The 22688-nt window shown below is 51.0% G+C and overlaps 1 protein-coding gene across 33 annotated transcripts in view; it reads right to left on the bottom strand.

The window, feature by feature from the left end:
• Window positions 1-4419: 4419 nt before the first annotated feature.
• The window catches only part of PPP6R3 (protein phosphatase 6 regulatory subunit 3), a 141901-nt gene continuing 123632 nt past the window's right edge, over window positions 4420-22688 (bottom strand). For 20 of the 33 annotated variants that reach the window (XM_082748764.1, XM_082748771.1, XM_082748766.1 and 17 more), the window contains 6 exons: window positions 20146-20267; window positions 17724-17877; window positions 16260-16366; window positions 14661-14811; window positions 9949-10068; window positions 4420-6620 (listed from right to left, as the gene is read on the bottom strand). In XM_082748764.1, the coding sequence (XP_082604890.1) occupies window positions 6569-6620; window positions 9949-10068; window positions 14661-14811; window positions 16260-16366; window positions 17724-17877; window positions 20146-20267 (706 nt within the window). In that variant the 3' untranslated portion in view covers window positions 4420-6568. Of the gene's footprint in view, window positions 6621-9948; window positions 10069-10333; window positions 10352-10393; window positions 10490-14660; window positions 14812-16259; window positions 16367-17723; window positions 17878-20145; window positions 20268-22688 lie in introns of those variants that run through there. The other 13 variants (XM_082748759.1, XM_082748786.1, XM_082748788.1 and 10 more) reach the window with 2 other exon arrangements.

Genomic DNA, 22688 nt, shown 5'->3' with positions numbered 1-22688 from the left:
AAGCCCACCCTCCCTGCAAACTGCTGCTCCCCGGTTCTTCCTGTGCCTGGAACTGGGCCGTGCAGTTTTAGTGAGGATAATCAATCCTGCCCGGCCCCTCGAACCTCGAGGTTACCAGTACCCAGTACCCCTCTGGAGAGAAGACACAGCAAACACGGAGATTCAAAACATTCGTTTTATTAATGAACCTGTTTTGAGGGACACGGTTTCCCAACACTTGACCCTTGGGCTAGACACATTTAGCCGCCTGGCACCAGGCAGGCCAGGAACAAAGGCAAACCTCTCCATGCGCAAGGACAGAGGCCAAGTGCATGGAGGGGAGCAGTCTAGAACATTCCATGGCAGGCTTCCGGAGAACGATAACCCAAGCCAGCCCTCAGGTCCCTTCCCAAATCCCCTGAGATCTGGCCTCTCCTCCTCGGCTGGGGAGGAAAGGCAATTCTCTGGTCACCTTGTGACACGGGCCACGAGTCCTCCCGGACAACCTTGTGTTTGCTTTACCTTCTGCTCCTCTTCCGTATCTTGGAAGTCGTTCAAGGTATAAATGACAGGGACTAAAGTGCACAGGCTTTAGGTGCGGAGTTCAGGGAGTTTGGACAAATGCCTGCACTCCTGCAATCTCCCCGGCACGAGGTGCTGGTTTCCATCATCTGGAAAGTCTCCCCGGGCCGCTTTACAGCCAACCCCTTCCTCCCCCTTCAGGAGCAAATGGAGCTCTGACTTCGGGCGCTGTCCGTCAGTCGGACCGGCTCTGGAGCTCCGAGAAGGAACTACCCTGGCTTAGATGGCTCACTCCTTTCCCGCGGCATATTCCAGATTGACAACGAGATGTTGCATTTATCGGAGTTCATTCTCGTTACTGCCGAGTGATCTTCTGTTCTATTGATACGCCGTAACCTGCTTATTCATTTTCCTGGTTTTTCTAATCTTTGGTCATTATGAATAAAGGAACAACAAACACGCTTGCGTATCTTCTGTGGACATAGACTTCTCCTGCGTGAATGTCTAGAATTGCAGTGCCCTAAGGCAGAGTATCTCCAGTTTAAAAAATTGGACACTTGCCCAACACATTGCCACACTGGGTGCGTTATTTTAGATAGCAGTGAGGCCTAGTGGCTCCACATTCTTATCACACTTGCTATTATCAGGTTTGTTGTGTTTGGGTTTTTTCTTTTAAATCTTGGCCGTTCTCTCAGAGGGGACATGGTGGCTTTTTGTGGTTTTCATTTGCATTCCTGGATGAGCAGTGACCCTGAACAACCTTCCATGTTCTTTTTGGCCACTTGTGTACGGTCTTTGTGATGATCTGTTCGGGTCTCTTGACCATTTGTTTAACTGGGTTTTCCATCTTATTTTGGGTTTGCATTTCTCTGTGTTCAGGGCAGGAGTCCCCTGTCAGGGCACACTCTCCTCACGGCCGTCCAGGGCCGAGGAGCTCCTCATTCTGAGGAGCGGGAAAACTGCACTGTGGTGAAGCCCACTGAGTTTCCTTCCATGACTTGTGCTTCTGTGTCCCAAGAAAACCTTGTCCGTTCCGAAGTGGTTTAGCTCTTAGTTTTTAGAAGCTGAAGGGCTCCTGTTTAGGTCTGTAACCTATTTTAGATTAGTGTTTGTGTAAGGTGGGCAGGAGCCAACATTTGTTCCTTCCACACAAATACCGTCTTTAGTTCCGGGCTGACCAGACTGTCCTCCCGGCGCTGCTGTGGCAGAGCTGCTGAGAGCCAACGGACTGTGCATTTGCAGATTCCGTTCCATCTCCTTGATCTGTTCCAGGGCCCAGAAACCTTTCTCCGTGAAGGGCCAACAGTCAGTGTCCCGGGCTTTGCAGGCCGCATGGTCTCTGTTGCAACAACTCCACTCTGCCAGTGGATCCCAGCTGGAAGCGAGTGGGTACAGTCCTAGCAGTCGCCCACAAGTCTACTCCTGTGGGCGGAGTCCAAGTTAGTGGTCTCTGCAGGCCCAGCTGCATCGGAACTGTTCTGAGCGCTACTCCTCAGCCTCTGTCAACGGACGTTCCTACCGTTCGACTGGCTACCGAACGTTCCATGCAGCCCGTTTCCACTCGCACTACTCTGACGTTCAACTGTCAAGCCCACTGGAGTGTACTGTGGTGACAGCTACCATCAGGCACGCGTGCGCGGTCAGGCTGTATTCTATGCTGAAACACATCACACTTAGTCTTTATGATGGTCACTTGCCGGCTAGGCGACCTTGGAAGAAATCAGTCCCCACCGAGCCCACCTTGTGCGTGAATACGGCAACGGCCGCCATCTAGCTCATAAAACCGGCATGAAGTGAAGCGAACATGTATAAAGCGCTTAGAACAGAGCCCGGCAGAGTAAGAACCATTTCTGTGAACAAGTAGAGAACCGTACAGGGGAACCCAAACCACAGCACACCAGGCGCCTCACCTAAGGCGGCGAGCGCGCGGCCCTGCTGGGCACGGCAGTCCTCACCTTCCACGCGCGCGGAACACACGGTGCCGGAGGGGTAAGCGCCAAGTGGCACCTGCCGCCTGCCGGGGGGTTAAGCACCGAGAACCGGTGGAGACGGCGAGGACCAACGCGGCGAGCACCCGCTGAATCCTGCAAACGAGTGACTGAAAGGGGATGAGCACGGGTGGGAGAAGGATCCGGAGAAGAAAGCGCATCAAAGGGAAGAAGGACCTCGGGGCGGGCAAGGAGTCAAGCAGTGGGACTTGCCAGTTCTGCCTGTTGCATGGAAGCGGCCATGCACAGTGTGCGCACACACGCACGCACACACACACACACACACAGCACAGCTCGTGAACATGGGGGGGCGGGGGGGGACCCGGCGGGCACGAGGCATGGAGCAGACCTTAGAGCCGTCTGTTGGACAGCAGCTGCTGGAGTTTTCAGGAGGCGGCGGTTCTAGATCAAACAGGCTTGAAGCCAGAATTCGGAAGGTTCGCCCATGATGTTATGGAGCCGAGAAGTGAGTTCTATCATTTATAAAGCACTGAGCACAGGCGAGAACTGTCCTATCTACTTTTAGGCCTAAAAACCTGTTCTTATCAAGTCTCCTCGGGCAGGAAAAGCAGCTGAGACAGAGAGAAGTTAGCCCTGACGAGAGGGCGAGGTGGGATGTGAACTCCAGCCCTGGCCCCGGAGCCCTGCCCCCCAACACCCAGTGCGAGGCGTGCGGCGCCAGGGTGCGGAGGCAGGTGCCCGCAGCTGCACAGGTGGCCCTGCTGACGGGAGGAGCTCTGGGGAGCGGGCACCACACTCATGTATGTGAACGAGGGAAGGAGCGGGAAAACTCAGCAGCTGTGAAGTAGCACCTCCCGTGAAACACCATTCTGGAACACCTGAGAAATCGTACCACCAAAGAGTCACTGGGAGGCCAAGAAACGTGGCCTGGAGAAGAGCAACCAAGGAGCAGGTGAGCAGCCAGAGGACAGACCGACCATCGGGAGACACGCGCGAGCGACAGCTGCCAGTCAGAAGCGAACTCCCGGAGCACCTGGGTGTCTGACCCGGACCGGTTCTGGGTGATTGGATAACAGCAGCTGCGGGCAAGAGGAGTCCTTGCCCCTAAGGAGGGCATCCCCTGGGCGCCTGGGTGGCTCAGTGGGTTAAGCCGCTGCCTTCGGCTCAGGTCATGATCTCAGGGTCCTGGGATCGAGTCCTGCATCGGGCTCTCTGCTCAGCAGGGAGCCTGCTTCCCTCTCTCTCTCTCTCTGCCTGCCTCTCCATCTACTTGTGATTTCTGTCAAATAAATAAATAAAATCTTAAAAAAAAAAAAAAAAAAGGGGAGGGCATCCCCTGAACGCATCTGGTAGACAGCCCAACAGCTTCTGTCAGGAAGCCTTGACCCCTAAGGACAGCGCACGGCAGCACCAATGCCCACCACAGGCAACCACACAAACAAGCCGGCAGGTCCACCAACAGAGGACTGTGAAGATGTGGCACGTGTGTCCCACGGATACTGCTCGGTCATCACCGTGCAGGGAACCAGAGGGTGTTACGCTACATGCATTAAGTCCAGTAAGTCAGAGAAAGACAAAGGATTGTATGATCTCATTCATATGTGGAATTTAAGAAACAAAACAGGGGAGAAGAGAGGGGAAAAATAAAGCAAGACGAAATCAGAGACAAACCACAAGAGACTCAACTCTAGGAAACAAACTGAGGGCCACTGGAGGGGAGCCGGGTGGGGCTGGCTTGACTGGGTGACGGGCAGGAAGGCGGGCACGTGAGGTCATGAGCCTGGATGCTGTATGCTAGCGATGAGTCACTGAGCTCTATTTCCAGAATTAGTAATATACTGAAGGTTTATTATATTGAATTTAAATGTAAAAAAAAGTTTAAAAAAAAAAAAAAAGAAAGAAAGAAAATCAGTGGTGCCCCCACATACCTTGTCTGGTCATGAAAGCCCACGCAAGGTACAAGAGGAGATTTCTAGAAACAAAGAATTAGGCTTTATTTTCGCTGTAGTTACTTTTAATACAGGTGCTGCACTGTAGACACGGGTCAGTCTCGCGGTTCTGTATGGCCAACACACGGAAACAGAAGTCGAGACTAAATGAGCGCGTACCTGCTCCTGGCCCCGGGCTGGACACCCACCGCCGACTTTCTTCTTTGCACCCTTGAGTCCTTTCCCCACCCCAGAAGACGAGCTAAATGAAACACGACTCCAAAGACAGACTTCAGGTGCCCGGCACCAGCAGTGGGTGGTTTGACACAGGACGCGGTGTTACCTTGGAGGGGGATGGAGAAGCCCAAGAAATCCGACCAGCGCCGAGCTAGTGGGTGCCATCCCCGGCGGGGGGCCAGCAAGGCTCTCCACCAGGCGAGACAAGAGCGTATCTGCCGTTGGCGGTCCCCGAGGTCCCGTGTCACAGAGTCAGCATCCTTGAGGCCAGCGAAAGGAGCCCTGTCCCCAGTGTGGCACTAGGTTCCGGAGGACGCATGAGGACAGTCTCTTCTGGGAGGAGCTCCCAACAGAAAGGGTTCCTGAGGAGGCGCGCAAAGGCCAAGTGAGGCGCCCGTGCCGTCCGTCCCAGGGCGCACCGCTGACTCCACTGTCCTGGAGGGCTAGGTCAGCCTCGGGAGGCCTCACACAACTTCTACACCATTTACAATGGAAAAGTAAATGAGAAATAAGGCATTAAACATTTGATTCTTTTTTTATTTCCATATGCAATGTAATGTTTAGGCACGCTGCTTGGGATGCTAGTTCTAAAAAAATCGTTGGCCATTATTCAGAATATCCTTTTGGTTTTAAATACTGGTCAGGACAAACAAATGATGTAAAAATACGTGAATAGTCTTCTATTACAGAAATGAAAACCTGATCTGCATCTAAAAGTGCAAGAGGTGAAGAAATTGAACCCTTTCCCAGGACAATATGGCAATATACGATATATTGCTTCGGCTGTTTGGGAAGGCGGTGATGTATTTTTATATTGACATAGAAAATTATAAATTACATTGAATTAGTATCCATAATCACTATATATATACACAAACCAGTTCTAAAAAAATACACTGGTTCAGGGTTTACGCATGGAAACCTCACAAGGTACAGGAGAACAATCCCATGCTTGGGTGCCAGGTCCGGATTTCGAGGTGGAAACGTGCGTCCGCAGCTTGAGCGTCCCGCCACCGGCCTGCCTGATGGGTCTAGGGTGTTAAATATGCAAACTGCTCAAAAATGTTCATTGGTGATGCTTGTTAACAAGGTAAATTTTGGTGAATGGGTTAAAAGGCAGAGGAACTACCCAAACAAAACAAAAAACAAAAACGAAAAACGAAAAACAAAATAACTCAAACCACCAGCCATGTACACTCCAATAGTCTAGTGTTTCACCTGCAGGAATAACCATTTCAAGCAAACAAGACTTTAACAGAACATATGGCTTCACAAGAACATCACTTTATCAACTAAGTTGTAGCAATAAATACTTAATCTCTACCAACAGACTTACATTTTTTTGATCCGTTTAAAACAATACAGAAAACAGTTACCAATCAAAAACTGGTTATAAAAAGAACACCAAATATTTCTTATTCAAAATCACGTTTGTAAGTTAGAACAACCAAAATAACACTTAGAGGGCATTTCAACCCTATAACTCCTTGCCGGCCTGGAAGAGAAATGAATTCAGAATTTTGTACAAGGTGAAAAATGTATGAAAACTGCCTAATACTTTGGTCACACTAATAATTGTCAAATAGTTATGTTTCAAATACAATAGATCTGTGTATTCACTTTTATAAAACTATTCTTACAGCCATTTTAACTCTAGTATTACTACTATTATTACATGGGCAGCACGTTCTTATTTCACAGGCTACCCATTATTTAGAACAATACAATATAAACATACGCAAAAATTCTTGGTATTTGTCAATGTGCAATATTTTTACACTTCTGGATTTCTCTGTACAATGTCCTAGAATCTAGAATATAAAGGTTGCTGGTCCTGATCCCTTGCAGAGTGAGTGCAGCAGTGTCGGCCTGGCAGACTCCAGGGGAGGTCTCCAGAGGCCCCGAGCGGTGGTGGCCTGCGGTCCTCAGTCAGCAGCAAGCAGGGGTCACTCATCATACAGGGCCGTTGACGGACGTGTCGCCTGGCACGCTTGGCTGGTCAGTCCTGCGGAGGAAGAGACACACATCTGACGTGCTTAAAGGAAAAAAGAACGTGATTTAGCTCCCTGAGGGCAGGAACATTCATTTTAATATTGTTCTCCAAAGTCAAGCCCAAAGCCTGGCACTCAGGAGCCACTTCCTGGGAGGCCTCACAAATGCAAGGACCGGAAACTCCAGGAAACTCCAGGAGCTCTACCGGCTTCCGAGCTTCAGCCGGCTGGGGCGCACAGGCGCTCAGCGAGTTAGCAAAGCTGCGGCAGGGCGGGACTCTGGGAAACTACCCCTCGGCGCCTTAGAAGCACGGACGCGGGCAGGTCAGCAGTTTTTAGATGGCTGCTCCCAGACCTGCCACATGCCACGTGCTCAATCCTTCCTTCAAAGAGCTTTTTATTTGTTCCATGTATTGGAATCACATAAAAATTCACTTGAATAAGCAGGATTCTTCGACTGTAGAGGACAAAAGGCTTATGAACAGGGCCAGCTCCTGAAACCAGGTGTTGACTTGAACAGCGTGCTCCCACCAGGCAAGTGTTATTAGGGCTGACACTGGGAGCACAGAGGAGGGCACAGTAGGGGTGCCTGGGGGGCTCAGCTGGTTAAGCCTTCGACTCCCGATTTTGACTCAGGTCATGATGTCAGGGTCCTGAGATCGAGCCCTATGTCAGGAGCCAGCTTAAGATTCTCTCTCCCCCTCTCCCTCTGCCCCCACCCCAGGTGTGCTCTCCCTCCCTCCCTCCCCCTCGGAAGAAAAAGGGAACGTTAGGTGAACAGTATGGTGGGAGATAAACAAATTCGACCTTCAAGCCTAAGCACGGAAGTCAGTCTTGGCAGCTTTTCCATAGTTCCACAGTCAAAGCAGGCTCGGGAAAGGGCATTTAGAGATGCTTCTGGACCAGCTCGCAACTCACAAGCCCGAGGCTTCAGACACCTGCCAGGAAGCTGGCTCCACGGGCAACACACTCTGCTTCCAATCACGGTGTCCGAGAGCCAGGGGGACCGGGGCTCTGCCAGCATGCATACTGGGTACAGATCCCACCATCACTGCCCACAAGCTGCCGGTCCCAGGAGCTCTTTCTCCCCTCCCCCAGCGCAGCTCTTCTCCCTGTGCACGGGGGACAACAAGCCCCACTGAAAGTGGCTGAGTGCGTGACAGGTGCCGAGGGCCCAGCACACTGGCCAGTACAGGTATCGCACGTGCTCGGTGCATGGTAGTAAAATATTAAATTCCGTGGCCGTGAGAGTCACTCAGTACAGCACTGAGCATCTGTCACGACTCAGTGACAAGGGCTCACGACAGCCTGGCTGTGACGGGAACCACGTGGGGAAGAGCGCATCTGTTAAGTCCCAATGGCTCTCTCTGCTCCCGAACATCGGTCTTAGGACGGACGGGACACGGCAGACCACACATCGGTCTTAGGACACGTCTTAGGACACGGCAGACCACTTACCTTCTCCCTGCCATCCCAGCAGCTCAGGGCCACCTTCTGAGCGGCCCTCCACCGCCGCCCCAGGCGGGATTCCTGATCGCCCGTGAGGCTCTCCAGACTCCTCAGCAGCACCTTTCCACATGCCCTCCAACGTCTGAGGGTGTTAGCAACTGCTCCCCACCCCCAGGCCTCCACCACTGGCCGCCACACTCCCGTGCGTCGGGCGGAGGAAGGACAGACGGAGCAATGCGTGGACACAAGCGATGCCCTCGTCCTCGTCCCCAGCCGTCCCGGGTCCTCCCCCAACCCCCTCAGTCCGGCAGACCGAGAGGCAGGGCTCTTCGCGCCAGCATCTCCAGGCGGGCAGAAAAGCAAGCAGGCTGCCCCGAACTGCGGAATTCTGCCCTCCAGAGAGCCAAGGAAATGGTCCCAGAGCCTCCTGGATCACTCACACCCGAGAAACAGACTCCTGCAGCAACTCCAACTTGGAACAGACCTGACGGTCCTGCCTTCAAAGCAGTTCCCAATATAAACGGAATTCGTAGGCAGAAATTAGGGAGAGGACATAACTGGAAATAAGATCCTACAGGATACCTTTGAAAAAACATCCACTGACAACCCTGGGCAAAAAGGTGACTTGCCCAAAACACTTCGAAGCACAGCCGGGGCTGGAGCCCTCAAGGCTGGGGTGTCCCCATGCCTCCTCCTCCAGGAGCCCTCACCAGAGCCAACATGCTCAAACAGCTCTTATCATTAATTTGCTTTACACACCAAGAAGGCTTTTTTTTTTTTTTTTTTTTTTAAATCACAGAAGCAAACCCTTTATTCTGGCTGTAATTGCCACGAGAAACAAAAGCGGGGTTTGCAGCATCAAAGAGGTCTGCCGACCAGTGAACAGAGGGCGCCCCCTGCTGGTTCCCACTGGTTACGTCGTCGTCGCCCCCCAAAGGGAAAGATCTGGGGGTGAGGGTCTGGTGAGAGGGAAAGTGTAACTTCTCTGAAATGGCTTTAAAGCTTACTTTATTCCTTATGGAAGGAATGCACAAACTTAGATATATACAGAACAAAAAAGGGAACTCTGGGAAGTGCTGAGCACAGTTTCTGCCGTCAAGGGCATCCTCATCTTCAGGCGCGAGCTCCAGAGCGATGAAGGCCGCCCTTGCTCTACCTGCGAGTCCGTGCGCACAGGCTGGGGCGCCAGCCCTCAGCGGCAGTGGAGGCTCTGGCTTGGCCTATCCCTTCAGACCACTGGCTCAGTCTAAGCAATAGACTTGGGCGACCAGAGAGGAAACACCACGTTCCCAATCACTCGGCTCTGGCAGTGCAATTTTCACACTTAACCAAGACAAACTCTGCAAGCACGAAACCACAGGGGAACCGTCTGCGAGTTGAGACCACTCAGCTCCATCTATAAAAGGGTCTCGAGGAAGGCTCTCCCCATGTGTCACACACGCATGATTATGGGAAAAGGGGTACCAAGCGCTGCTTGTGGCTGGCGGCTGGTGACCTCGGGGGCCCCCGTGAGACGGTGGCTGCTGCAGGCTGGGGGCCCCCATCCTGGGCGGCTCAATACCAGCCTCAACTTAGCCCCTCTTCAGAGCCCCTGTGTGTGGGCAGGTGTGCCAGCGCCACAGGGCCTTCCCCCCAATTCTGAGTAGCTTCTTAAAGAGCCAGCAATGTTGTCGAATCTCCAAAGCCCAGTTTTTGGCTTTGGGGTAAGGAGGTGTGAGCTCTTGGCTCAGGCACCTTGCCCAGCGTGGCCTGTGCTGAGGAAGTGCCTGAACGCCGAGGACACGGGGGATGACCCAGCTCCCCTGCTCCCCCGCCCGGTGCAGACTTCCCTCCCAGCTCCCCGGAGACAACAGCCATAGGTGGAGTAGGGCCTGGGCAGATCTGGGGAGTTACCTCTGCTCTGGGGTACTGCTGGGGGGCCGGGGGCCCACAGACTTCGCCTCTGCTGTCTCAGGGCTCTCCTCGACATCTTTACAAGCAGCATCTTGAGAGGTAGACAGTTTTCCTTCCTCACTGCAATAAAGAGGAGGACAGGGAGCATTAGACATCTTGGGGGGCGGCACCCGTGGAGGATGAAGGCGCATGCAAATGACCCTGGAAGTCATGGCGGCCATGGAGTAAAGCCCTGGGGCTGAGCATGCGCAGGGGAGGGGCCACAGGGACCACAGACAGTGACTGGGAAATCACGAAAGGCAAGGGTCACACACGAGAGGGAACCAGAGGGACGATGTAATGCAGCTGGTGTCTGATGAAGAACGGCCCGCATTACTGTACATACCGATAAGATTTCAACACTCTGAAGCCAAGTGTGCAAAACAGAAAAAGAAATGTACAAGAGTTTCAGAATACTCCTACAAATGAGGGATGTGGGGGCTACTATGCCCGCGACTGCGCATAAGCAGAACTGCAGACTCGGAGGAGGTGGCAAAGGAACCTGTTTGAAGGAACGAGTCTTTAGTCACGGCTTCTTGCCCTCGGGCCCAGCCCAGCATCCAAAGTCTGCAGGAGTGACCCCATCAGGCTTGCTGCTCCTGCCACAGGGGCGAGGAACCAGGGGCCTGCACCAAGACCTCCTCCCCGAGCTGCCCTCTGACAGCAGTGGGAAGTACAGCATGAGCAGGAAGAGCCGAGAACGGTGGCCGGAACAGGTGCAGGCAGGATCCCAGGGTGGGCAAGCAAGGTGTAGGAAGGGTTATCTGCCCTCTGACGGCCCCCGGCAGAGAAAGACCAGCAGCAAGGGTTTCGGGTTGCCGGCTGCGGGCTGTCAGGGCAGGCTGCTGTCCGTCCTGTCTGCGTTTCCCATTCTGACACTATCAAGGCGGCACAAGAACCAGCTCAAGGGCAGCTGGAGGTTCCCTCTGGGAAGGGCCATCCTTTTGAGAGTGGAGCCCTGTCCTGGATTTGCTTATGAAAAACCTAACTTCGGGATGATTTCTGGGTGGCTTTCGGATGGGTCTAGGCAATTTATAAGGAGAAAAAGATCTGCTGACAACCCAAGTCATCGGCTTCCTTACTCTTGATGCCCCCTCCACGCCCTCCCCACGAAAGCAACTACGTGCTTCCTACGTGTTACTTTCATTCTTAGAAAATGAACATGGATAGTCATGATGTATGTGTATTCTGAGGGACAGAAACGGCTCTGAATTGCATATATCGCAGGATTTATCTCTGGAAGTCAGATCCATACTCCTGGTGTCGATGGCACAGTGCCCCATGTTGTGAGCCTCCCAACTCCACCTTATGACGGCCCTCTGCACAGAGCTGCCACGCCCGCCACTATGGCCTCCATGGGACTTCTCTTAAAAATATTTTTATTTATTTGACAGAGAGAAGAGAGAGCATGAACAGGGAGCGGCAGGCAGAGGGAGAGGGACAAGCAACAGGGAGCCCGACACAGGACTCGATCCCAGGACCCCTGGGATCATGACCCAAGCCATAGGCAGACGCCTCACTGAGCTGCCCAGGCGCCCGTGACTACTCTTCCTCTGGGACTGCTTTGATTAGCACTTTCAAGTTTTCTCTCTAGATACGTGGGTTTAATTATTTAGGAATTATGTTAAGTTTGATGTCCTTCACGACTGGTACTTTGCCTTTCGTTATACATCCTAGTTGCTTATGACCAACGAAGAGAAAGGCTACTGATGTTTAAAATGGATCTGTCACCCAGCAGCTCTGCTGAACTCTTATTAACAGAAGTTTGCAACTGACTTGGTGGTAGGTATCATTATTACCCCTTCCTCTCAGATCTTTACCTGTCCTGTTCTTCCCTCCTCAGACACTGTCCAGGACTACACAGTAACAGCGACAATGGACCATCTTATTTGCTCCTTACCTGAACGTGCCGGCACCTGCAACTTCCTCATTAAGTAGAAGTTCTGTTTTAGTATTTTCGTATTTAACTTTCGCCAAGTTAAGGAAATTCATTTCTGTTCCTGTTTCACTCAGCTTTGTGTGTGCGTGTGTGTTTAAGATTTTAATTATCTGAGAGAGATCATGACCTGAGCCGAAACCAAGAAATGGACCCTTAACTCACTGAGCCACCCAGGCGCCCCTGTTTTGCTCTGTTTCAATCATATATGGGTACGGAACATTATCAAAAGTGTCTTCAAAAACCTCATAGGATTTCTCCTCAGTCTGTTAACACATCATAAATGACGTTTTTCCTGACAGTCCAGGGAAAACCCTAACTTGTTGTGGATTATTTTTAATATGCTACTTGCACTTGGTGAGCAAATATTTTCTACAGGATTTCTTCATTTAGTTTGTTTGTATGTGATACGAGCTGACCGTTTTCCGTAATCATCCTTATCTGGTTTTGGAATCGAGACTGCATGCCGTCATAAAAAGATCCAGCAGGTTTTGCACTTTTTCTACCTTTTCCAACAGCGGAGGTAGGAATGAGCAGACTGAGCACAGACTCATTACCACGACCAGCACACCCCATTCACTTACAGGGCCGGCCCGCTCTGGAGCAGGTCTGCTCCTTGTTTTCTGCCACATATAACGGCTTGTGTCCTTTGTCCATTTAAAACTTATTATTAGCTTGTCTTTTTCTTCTTGATACTGGGTTTTTCCTATATTCTGTTCCTGAATCTTCCTTTGAAGGCAATGGTGGGTTTTTCCATTTTTTCATTTGGAAGACCAGGAATTAAAGAAAATTCATCAAACGTTCCCTTTATGGTTTGGCTTTTTCATGGTTAAAAAATCCCTCCAGCCCCTAAGTTATACAGATACGCTCTCATGTTTTCTTCTCAAAGTAGTAGTTTTGCCTTTCCCATTTACGCTGAGACAGATGTCGTTTTGTTTTGCTCTGATGCGGTACTACGACTTCTCAGTCTGCCCTTCCCTTACTGTAACCCCATTCTGGCACCGGGTTCCTGTAAATGCAGGGTCTGCCGCACAGCAGGCCCATGAGATCGCACCTGGTGATGCCTCCCTCCCTGCCTTCTTCAGAAGGACCCTGGCTGTGTCTGGCTCTGTGGTCTTCTTTATGCATATCGCCATCAGCCTCTTCAATATGAAAAGCTCCTCTGGGATTCTAATTGCAAATGCGCTCCTTTTATCATTAGTTTGTTTAAAAAATGGCAAAGTGGGATGCCTGGGGGGCTCAGTGGGTTAAGCCTCTGCCTCGGCTCTCAGGTCATGATCCCAGGGTCCTGGGATTGAGCCCAAATCAGGCTCTCTGCTCAGTGGGGGGCCTGCTTCCCCACCACCCCCGTTCTGCCCCTCTGCCTACTTGCGATCTCTATTAAGTAAATAAATAAAACCTTTTCTTAAAAAAAAAAAAAAAAAGCCACAGGTATCTTCTCATTAACAAAGATGGCATATTTCTCTACTTATTTAGGTCTTTATTATGCTTTTCAATTTTACAGATGAGGCTTAACATTTTAGTTTGGGGCGGGGTGCCGCATCTAGCACATGTCGTATCGGTTTATACTCCTAAACCTCCCTAGTAATTTGGATACTTGTTCATGAATCTGTCTGAATTCTTTGTGCAGAAAATCCTTATCTACACACAAGCAAGAACCATTTTAGCCTTTTTCATCGTTATGCCTCTGGTTCAGTTTCACTGAGGCAGCGCGGGCTAGAACCGCCGCCAGGGCGGAAGAGCAGGGCCTGTAGGCCCGCCTCACTGTCCGGGCCGCGTCTCGGAGGGGCGTAATTCTCGTGCTTCACCGAGAAGAAATCAAGTCAACTACAGGTTTTCAGAACACACCTTGAGCAGTTTCAAAGAGCTCCTTTCTATTCCTCGACTGCCAAAAAGTTGCACATGGCTTTCATTTTCATCAAATATTCCTCTACCCAAATATTCCATCAATCCAAGGTCCAAATGATATTTTTCCTGCCGGGTCTGTGACTCACCCTTGGCACGTTTCCACAGGTCACCTAACCCTCACCTGCACCGCGCTCGTCCTCCGCGCGGCTCGAGAGTACCCTGCTGGACTCGGTTTGCTAGCTTTGAACTCTGGAGTCTCGTGCCTCTGCGCCCCCCCATGGGGAATCCGTGCTCCCCTTCTGTGCTGGCTGTGTTTCGCCGGGGACTCCCCTCAGGCCGGGCCACGAACTCTCCTGCCCCGCAGGGTTCTGCCGACCCCGCCGTAGCCCCAGCTCCGCCAGAAGTGCTGTCGCTGCTCCTTCGGGGCCATGCTCCTAGTTGCCAGCGGTAATCCTTCTTCGATCCATGAATTTAGAAGTGAGGTTAACTTCCCAATGGACTGTTCAGGCTCTCTTTCTGCTGCTGAGCTCTACTGACTGCATCACGTCTGGGGAAGACGGTGTGCGGGGCAGTGACCCTGGTTTCAATGGGCCAGTTTTCACTCAGCTGCAGACGTGTCCATTTTTAATTCTCCTGCACTTTGAACTCACTAGACTTAATCTACAGTGTGAGTACTAACTAGAAAGAGGGGAAAGGCACTCGGGAACCCCAAACTCTCCCTTTCTACATTCAGATTCATGGGGCTGAACAGAGACGCTAAATGATGTCAGGCTAATGCCTGAACCCACATCTGAGTCAAATGAAAGACGTTAACACTCGAGGCTCCCTTCCCCCCATGTCCGCCCCCAGCAAACACCTGAAACCGCCAGCAGGCTCTGGCCCTGGTTACCTTTTGAAGACTGCGGTTTCTGTCTTGGCATCGACAGTGAGGCTGAGAGTTTCCTTCATGCCGCCATTCATCACTGTCTCAGTTACCTTGTCTGTGCTCTCGGCATCCTCCTCGCCGTCAGAGCTGGCTTCCATGGCCACACTGGCTGGCGCTGCAACAGGACACAGGGCGGACGGTCACGCGGACCAGAACCGACAAGAAGCGCGCCTCCCCTTCCACGCGGACCCATCCACCCCGCGTTCCACCTCCTGCTTGAAGGAGGCAGACGGCTCGCTGGCTGCTGCCTCGGCCACTTCTTAACGGGCACGGGCTTCTTAAAAATGCCCACTTGCCACAGGTTTTCTTCCGCAGAGGACCAGGGGCCCCTCCTGCCTTCCCAGCTCAGAGTCTACCCACACACCGACTGCTCCCAGCCGGTCTTCCCATTCTGGGGGTTCCAGGCCCCAGTCTGGGGCGCAGCGGGCAGGCGGGTATGTTCTAGCCCCCCCACTTCACCCCGAAAGTACTGAGCTTACAGTTTATTCGGGGTCCTATTCTCATTTGTCCTTTTTCCTTTCAGTTGGGTCCCACTTGGGTCCTTTTTTTTTTTTTTAATTATTTTCTTATGGGTCCTTGTGGATTATTTCTTTGTTCTGTAATAGGGAGCCATATGCTGTACTGGTTAGATGCCTGGGCTCTGAAGTCACGCACCCAGAATGCAGACCCCAGCCTACCACTCAATGGCTGTTCCACTCTAGGGCAAGTTTTCTTATCCATAAAATGAAGCTATTTAAACCCAGCCAAACTGAGAGATAAAATGGGCTCATCTACATAAAATGCTTAGAAGAACGACAAATAAACCAATGTTAGTTACTGGTTTTATTACCTTTCCTGCCCCTTGGTTCTGGTCTTGGCCCCCGTACCCCAGCCCTTGCCCCATTTCTTCTGCTAAGGATTTCCTTCTTCCCCTCCACACACGGACTCCTCACCCCCCTTCACCAGCCTCCCTCTCCTCCCCTGCCCCCACCTCCCAAGCCCCATTCATCAGGCTAAAGAGCTCAGGGCCTCTGCAAGGAACAGCGTGTGCAGTTTAACATGACGACCCTCGTCACGGATACCCTCAACCATCTCAACTGTTCATAAAGGTGAGCAGAAAATAAGCAGTCTTCCATCCTAAAACAAGCCGAGACACACGTGTGTTCCAGCAAAGCAAACTCCAAGTGACAGAAGAACTGGGCACCAGACGGGCTTCAAAACACACACATCTAATTCTGATTTCAGTCACACTGGGCACGCAGGCCAAGACAAGTCTTCTTTTCTGCATTGACAGGACTGGACAACGAGTAACAGATCCCTTATGCCTTCTAGAATCACCATGTCTGGTTCTGGAACCAATACACAATTTCTTTTCAACAGCTGCCCTGCGGACATAGGTCTACCATCTCAACTCCCTAATCCTTTGAGCCCTTGGGCCTGCGAGTCGAGACTGGCTGAGTAAACTGTTATGTGGAGACAACAAATCTTTAGATCTAGAAAACCACGCAGACAGTCCCAGCATGAGCAGCCTCAGCAGAGCAGCCAGCAGGCCGGGTCAGCCGGTGCCCCACACGCCACACCCACCTTCCGGCTGCGCGGCCAGCGTGGCGACACTGGGAGTCAGAGGGCCCATCGGCTCAGTGCTGGTTTCCATTTCCACCGGAGAATTACTCCTTAAAGAATCTTTTGTACTTTTAAGAAAGAGAAAATTCAGATGTTAGCAATGGCAAACAGCCCTCAGTTACCATGATTCACAAAAACCATTTGAGAAGCAGCTCTGGTCCCCCTGGGGCGGCACAGGCAGTCGGTCAGAGAGGCACAGACAGATCGAGGTGCCCGTGAGCGCGGGTAAATCTCCTGCTAACTCAGTAGGACAGGAGCACGGGGATCTCACAGAGGTTTGCAGAAGGTTCCAAAGGCAGCAGTCTCGCATCCTCCCCCTTGTCACCAGGCTCCCGGGACTGGGACAACGGGAGCTGACAACCTGTGCCATCAACCATATTTGCAGTGACGACTTTAGGAAAATCCCTACTTATGTGGAGCCAAACTGCCCAAGGGCCTGAATGATACTTAACGAGGAAACGTGACCCGTGCACAAAGAAAAAGGGACGTGAGCTGCTTCAACAACATTCCTAGGAACCAAGGGCTCGCATCCCCCGGTTAAAAAAGACAGCAGAGAGCGAGAGGTGGAAACTCAACCGTCTGGTGCCAGAGCCAAGTCCGTGAGATAATCTTTGATTGTTGGGAGGCATTTCCCATGAAGCTCACTTCTGCCCCTGACCCGCTGCTCCGCGCTCTCCTTAGAGCTGCCGCAGAGCCAGCTCTCTGGTTTGCTGGAGACGGCAACCACCGGCCCGTCACAGTCTGTGCCCCTGGCTGGCCTACTACCGGTGAGGAGTTAAAAGCACGGCTTTGTCAGAGCAGGGAAAGCAACACACTCTCCCAAATGGGGTGGTGGAGACAAACGAACAATGTTTAGCAAGTCGAACTGAACCTAGTAAGACCTCAAATCCACGGTTACTACTCAAATGGTGGCAATATTATTCGGGAAAATTATGAAATGCCAGGTTGTTGTTATCAAGAATACTACAAGTAACAGCACTCACAGCCACCCCCGTCAGGCCCCTTAACTTATGGCACCAGACTAGTTCCCAGTGAAATACAAGTTCACGTTATCTGTTAAGTTCACGAAATGCTCCGCATTTTCAACGCCCCACAGAGAGGTGCCTGGCCGGAGTTCATGGCTCCACCTCATTCCTATCCCCCTCAGTCCTGTTTCCTGAGAGCTCGGTGCGGCTGGAGAAGCCCCAGGAGTCAGCACGGGCTCCCCCGGCTATCTGTGCAGAGCCCAGCGCCCACCCCAGCTCATCCCGGATGAAAGGAAGGACAGAGACCGGTTTCCTTGTAATCCATAGCTGGGTTGCGAGCTCCCCCGTGCCGACATGGGATCTTGTATGGCGCCACCTTCGCGTCGGGAGTAAATCAAGGCGACACCCCAGCCCCGGTTCTCCGGGGGAAGGCCGAGGGAGCTGGCACACGTGCACTCACCTCAGGGAAGACGTGAACTCTGAGAAAGCGGCCCAGCCCGTCTCCTTAGTCGGCATGGGCTCCTCCGTGCTCCAGACATCGGACCCCACAGAGTCTAGGGGAGCCCCGTGGGTTGTCTCCATGGGGACATCAAAGTTGGCTGACCAGTTGGGTGCTAAAACGAGGGGAGAAATCTCCTTTTGAGAATACTTCAGAAGTTCAGGGCACTCCAAGATATTTTTCAGAAACAGACTCGAAATGACAAAGGTCAGAGTGGGGGGGTGCGGGGGAGGACAGGGCACCCTAACACACCACTGGCAGAAACAAACAGCACAAGAACTTGTGAGGATAACGTGGTAAGGTAACATCTATCATCTTATAAAACTGTACATTTCCTTTAATTCCTTAATTTCCATTTCTAAGATTTTTTTCCCCAGTAGATACATCACACAAGGATGCAAAGCTACATATAAAAGAACACGCGGATGGCAAATGTACCAAGATTCTACTAACATGGGGAGGAAGAGCCACTCCCTAGACAATCAACGTCCGCAACTTTTCTGTAAATCCAAAGTTATTTCAAAATAAAAAGTTAAAAAGAAAAAGCAGAATGTTGGATATCCAACTGCAATAAACTAGAAACTTTAAATGTTTCCCAATCCAGACATGGCCCCATTTCATACTTAGTGGCCTCCCTGCAGCCCAGGGTAGTTAATTAGCACAACATGAAGGCTTCTGGTGATGTGAGAAGAAGGCGCAAGCACCACCACACCCAAACCCCCGGAACCTCCGAGGTATGAGTAGTGCGCCGAAGAGATGACTGGTGGCCTCAGGACGGGGTGCAGGATGGAGCTGGTGGCCAGGGGAACCAGCCTGTGGTCAGAGGGCTGGAACCTTCAGCCCAACCGCACAGCCCACCCTCCTAGGAGGAAGAGGCAGCAAGTGAAGGGAATCACAGACGGCCCCCGACTTAATCAAACATGCCTACCAACGAAGACTCCATAAGCAACTCCAACCTCAGACGCCTAGAGCTTCTGGGCTGGTGAACGGCAGGGACATCCCAAGCTCCGTGGGCACAAGAGATCCTGGGCTTGGGACCCTTCCCGCCCACGTCTCTACCTCTCCCTTCATCTGGCTGCTCACTTCTAGCCTTGAAGCCTCACTGCCCTGGCCGCCAGCTGAGGCTGGATCTAACCCGCGGGTCTGTTTAAGCGTCACCTCCTCAGAGATGTGTCCCTCCAGGTGAACTCAGGTGTCTGCTCATGTGCTCTCCCCACACACCATGCTGGGCTGCACAGAGATGAGCTTCCCAGAGGAGCACCCCAGAGGCTGCCGCAATCTCTCCGTTTCCTTAAGGAGACTCTAGAGCCCCGACATAGGGTCTGGGCATCACACCCAGTACACAGCCCGTGCGTGACAAAGGCTTGAACTGAATTACAGCGAGAAGAGCCCATTTCCTCCTCCTGAAGACAGAGGGCTGGGGAAGCAATGAGAGAAGAGAGGCCAAACCTCTTTCCCCCATGGCTCTCACTTTCCCGTCTGCCCCGTGGGGCTGTGTGGGTTACTGCTGCGGTCCCGGCCAGCTCTGGGGTGGGGAGGCCCACCTGGCGCCCAGAGCTGGATTTCAGCCTCCAGGACGGAGTCCAATAAAGGTCTTCCTGGGGAGCAGGAAGCACCGTCAGCCCTAAGAAAGCCCCAATATCAACCCACAGAAAAATGTATTTGAATTTTCAGGAGTTAATTTCAGGTATTTTTTAAAGGCCAGCAAATGCAAGTCTTCTTAGGGAGTAGCAGGACACAAGCAAGCACTGAAGCCAGACACGTTTCAGGGTTAGGGGCTTTATAACCCACTCTAAAGAACCTGCTTCATATGGTTTCAGCTGGAAGTGGTTTCCTCTGGTTCAGTGCATTCCCGATTCCACAAGCACAGCCCTTCCTTGTCTTCCGTATCTCCGGTCTCTACCCTGCTGCCAGGCACCCAGGCCCTGCAGCCAGAGGCTAGACAGTCCCCACGCCCGTCCCCCACGACCATCCCCCCTCAGCCCCGTGTGCTATGCATCTAGCCAGACCCACACTGGGGGGTGTCCACACTGCCAGAGACACCCCATCCTCAGAGGGACAACTTGCTCCTTCCCTCAGGCTCCGTGCTAACACTTACACCTCCAAGGGGTCTCAGAAGACCGTGTTTCAACCTAACTCCCATCCTGCAGACCCGAGTGCCTCGTTTAAAAACACATTCCTCATTGGGGAGGGTATATGCTTTGGTGAGTGCTGTGAAGTGTGTAAACCTGGTGATTCACAGACCTGTACCCCTGGGGATAAAAATATATGCTTATAAAAAATTTAAAAAAAAAAATTAAAAATTAAAAAAATTAAAAAATAAAAAAAATAAAAACACATTCCTAACGCGGCCACTGCTACAGAGGAAGAGAAGATGACTTACGTTCATTCAAGTCTACCTCCATTTTATCCTCCGCACTGGTACTACTGGGTTCAAACAAGTCTTGTTTCGCTCCATCTTCTTCTTCAGAGTCTGTACTTTCTTCACTGTCTGTGCTCCCTGAGCTGGGGGTGTGGGGGGAAAGAGGAAACCAAAATAGTTAATGCTGCCTATCTGTCACCAGCTAAATCCATGACACTCGAAGGTCATCCAATAAGAGAAACTCATATGCAGGTCAAGTGGCTCATTCCCGCCTTTTGTGCCGCCTAACTCTGCCCTCAGCTCTCGCCACCAGCCCCTGACTTTGCGCGAACACGTGGGATGCGTCCACAAACGTCCCAGGCCTTCGAACAAAGTCTGGAGGTGTCTCACTGTGGTGCTCAGTGGCAATCCCCTCACGGCCAAGATGCTGAGCTGCTTCTCAGTTCTGACCGACCACCCACACGTCTCTCCTGAAGGCTCTCTTCTCATCTCTAGCACTGGTCAAGTAACAGGTTCCTGGTTTAATTCTTTCAGAGCCCTGAGAGGCCTTCATGCACCTTCCAGAGGAGCCCTGTGTCAGGCACGGGATCTGCAAATGTCCTCCATGAGTCTGTGCGCTGTCCCTCCCTTCTGACTAGCGTCACTAGCTGAGTAGAAGTGCTTCATTTTGACAAAGCTGAGCTTATGAAAAGTTCCTTTCATACACAGCACTTCTGGCGTCCCAGCTCAGAAATCTCTCCCTCACCCAAGGTCACAAGGATTTTCTAGTGAAGCTTTATAGTCTGACACTTGAAGATCCATTTGAAATCCATGTGTATACATGGTAAGAAGTAGGGACTGAGCTCACTGATTTTCATACTGATGTTCACCTGTTCTAGAAGGGTCTGTTCAAAAGCCTATCCTTTCTTCATAGAACTGCCTTTGCACCTCCATCACAAGTCAGCTGTCTCTACATCTACTAGTTTATACTCTTTTCCATGCCCGGAACTACTGTGTCTTACTCATCACACGGTCTCAATTACTGTATTTTGAAGTCAGGGACTGTTGTCTTCTAACTCCATTCTCCACGAAAGCTGTTTTGGCTCTTCTAGCTCCTCTGCATTTTCATCTCCATTTAAGTGCCAGCTTGTCGACAGTTACTAAAAAAACCTATTATCATTTTACTTGTGATCCCACCAATTCTGGATCAATCTGGGGAGAGCTGGCATGTTAACAATATTGAGTTCCAAATCATAAACATTTATCAATTCTTGATTTTTCTCAGCTGCCTTATAATTTTCAGCATCCAAGTCTTACACATCTTGCCAGATCTATCCTTACATATTTAATATTTTGATGCTCCTATGAATAGGGTTACTTGGTAACTTCAATTCCAACAGTTTGCTGGAACTGGAGAGAACTACACGTCTACAGACCTAGTCCCATGCAGTCATGCCAAACCTACTTAATTGTTCCAATGATCTTTTCGTAGATTTCAACAAATTTTCTACATTGACAATAATTGCTGTCTGTGAATAAAGATAATTTTTACCCTTTCCTTTCCAATCTAGATGGCTTCTCTTTTTCTTGGCTTACTGCACTGGTGAGAAGCCCTAGCAGCAATCCTGAAAAGCCGTGGTAAGAGCACACATCTCTGTCTCGTTCCAAATCTTGGGGGACATCATCCTGTTTCTCCCGCGCTGCCAGCTGTAGGCTTACTGCAGCAGCTGTAATCAGATTAAAGAAGTTCTCTTCCGTCTCCATTTTGTTAAAAACTCTTAACAGGGTTAGATGTTGGATTCAGCCACATGCTTACTGCTTCATCTCCCCAAAGGTCAAACCAACTCAGTATTTCTGTCATGATGTATTATTATTACATTTATTTGCTAAAACCACATTATGAGAGTTTCTGCGTCCATATTATGAGAATAACTGAGTCACTTTTCTTGTCATGTCAGCGTTGGTTATCAGGTCACAGCGATGTGGCCTTGTAGAATGACATGCGCACTATTCCCTCCTTTTCCATTTTCTAGAGGTTTTTATAACGCTGGTCTAATTCCTGAAACATTTGGTAGAATTCACCCGAGAAGCCATCTGACCTTGAAGTTTTTGTGTGTATGTAGGGCGTTTTAAGCTAAAAGTTCAACTTACTTAACGGATACAGGACTATCTGGGTTAGCTTTTGGGGGGAGGGGCACCTGAGCTTTGGTAGCCTGTGTGCCTTTCAAAGATTGTCTTAAGTTGTCAGCGTTACTGGCACAGACTTGTTCACAATATTCCCTTTTTATTCCGTTAGTACCAGCAGCGATGCTGCCTGGCTCATTGCTGGTCCGAGCCATTCCCTCTTCTCCTGACCATTCCGCCCAGGAGTGCACCAACTTCCTCAATCTTCTCAAAGAACAGCTTCTGACTGCCAACCATTTCCTTCCACTGCTTTTCCGTTTGCCCTACATTCTGGTTTCTCGAGGTGGAAGCTAAGGTCATTTGTTGGAGAGATTTCTACTTTTTAAATATAAGCAGTTAAAAAAAATTATCTTCTGAATATCCTCTCTGATTTCTTTTGTAACTCACAGGCTATTTAGTTT

This window comes from Mustela nivalis (assembly GCF_964662115.1).
Source record: "Mustela nivalis genome assembly, chromosome: 9".
NCBI classification, from domain to species: Eukaryota; Metazoa; Chordata; class Mammalia; order Carnivora; family Mustelidae; genus Mustela; species Mustela nivalis.
This window is presented reverse-complemented; position numbering and strand designations above follow the sequence as displayed.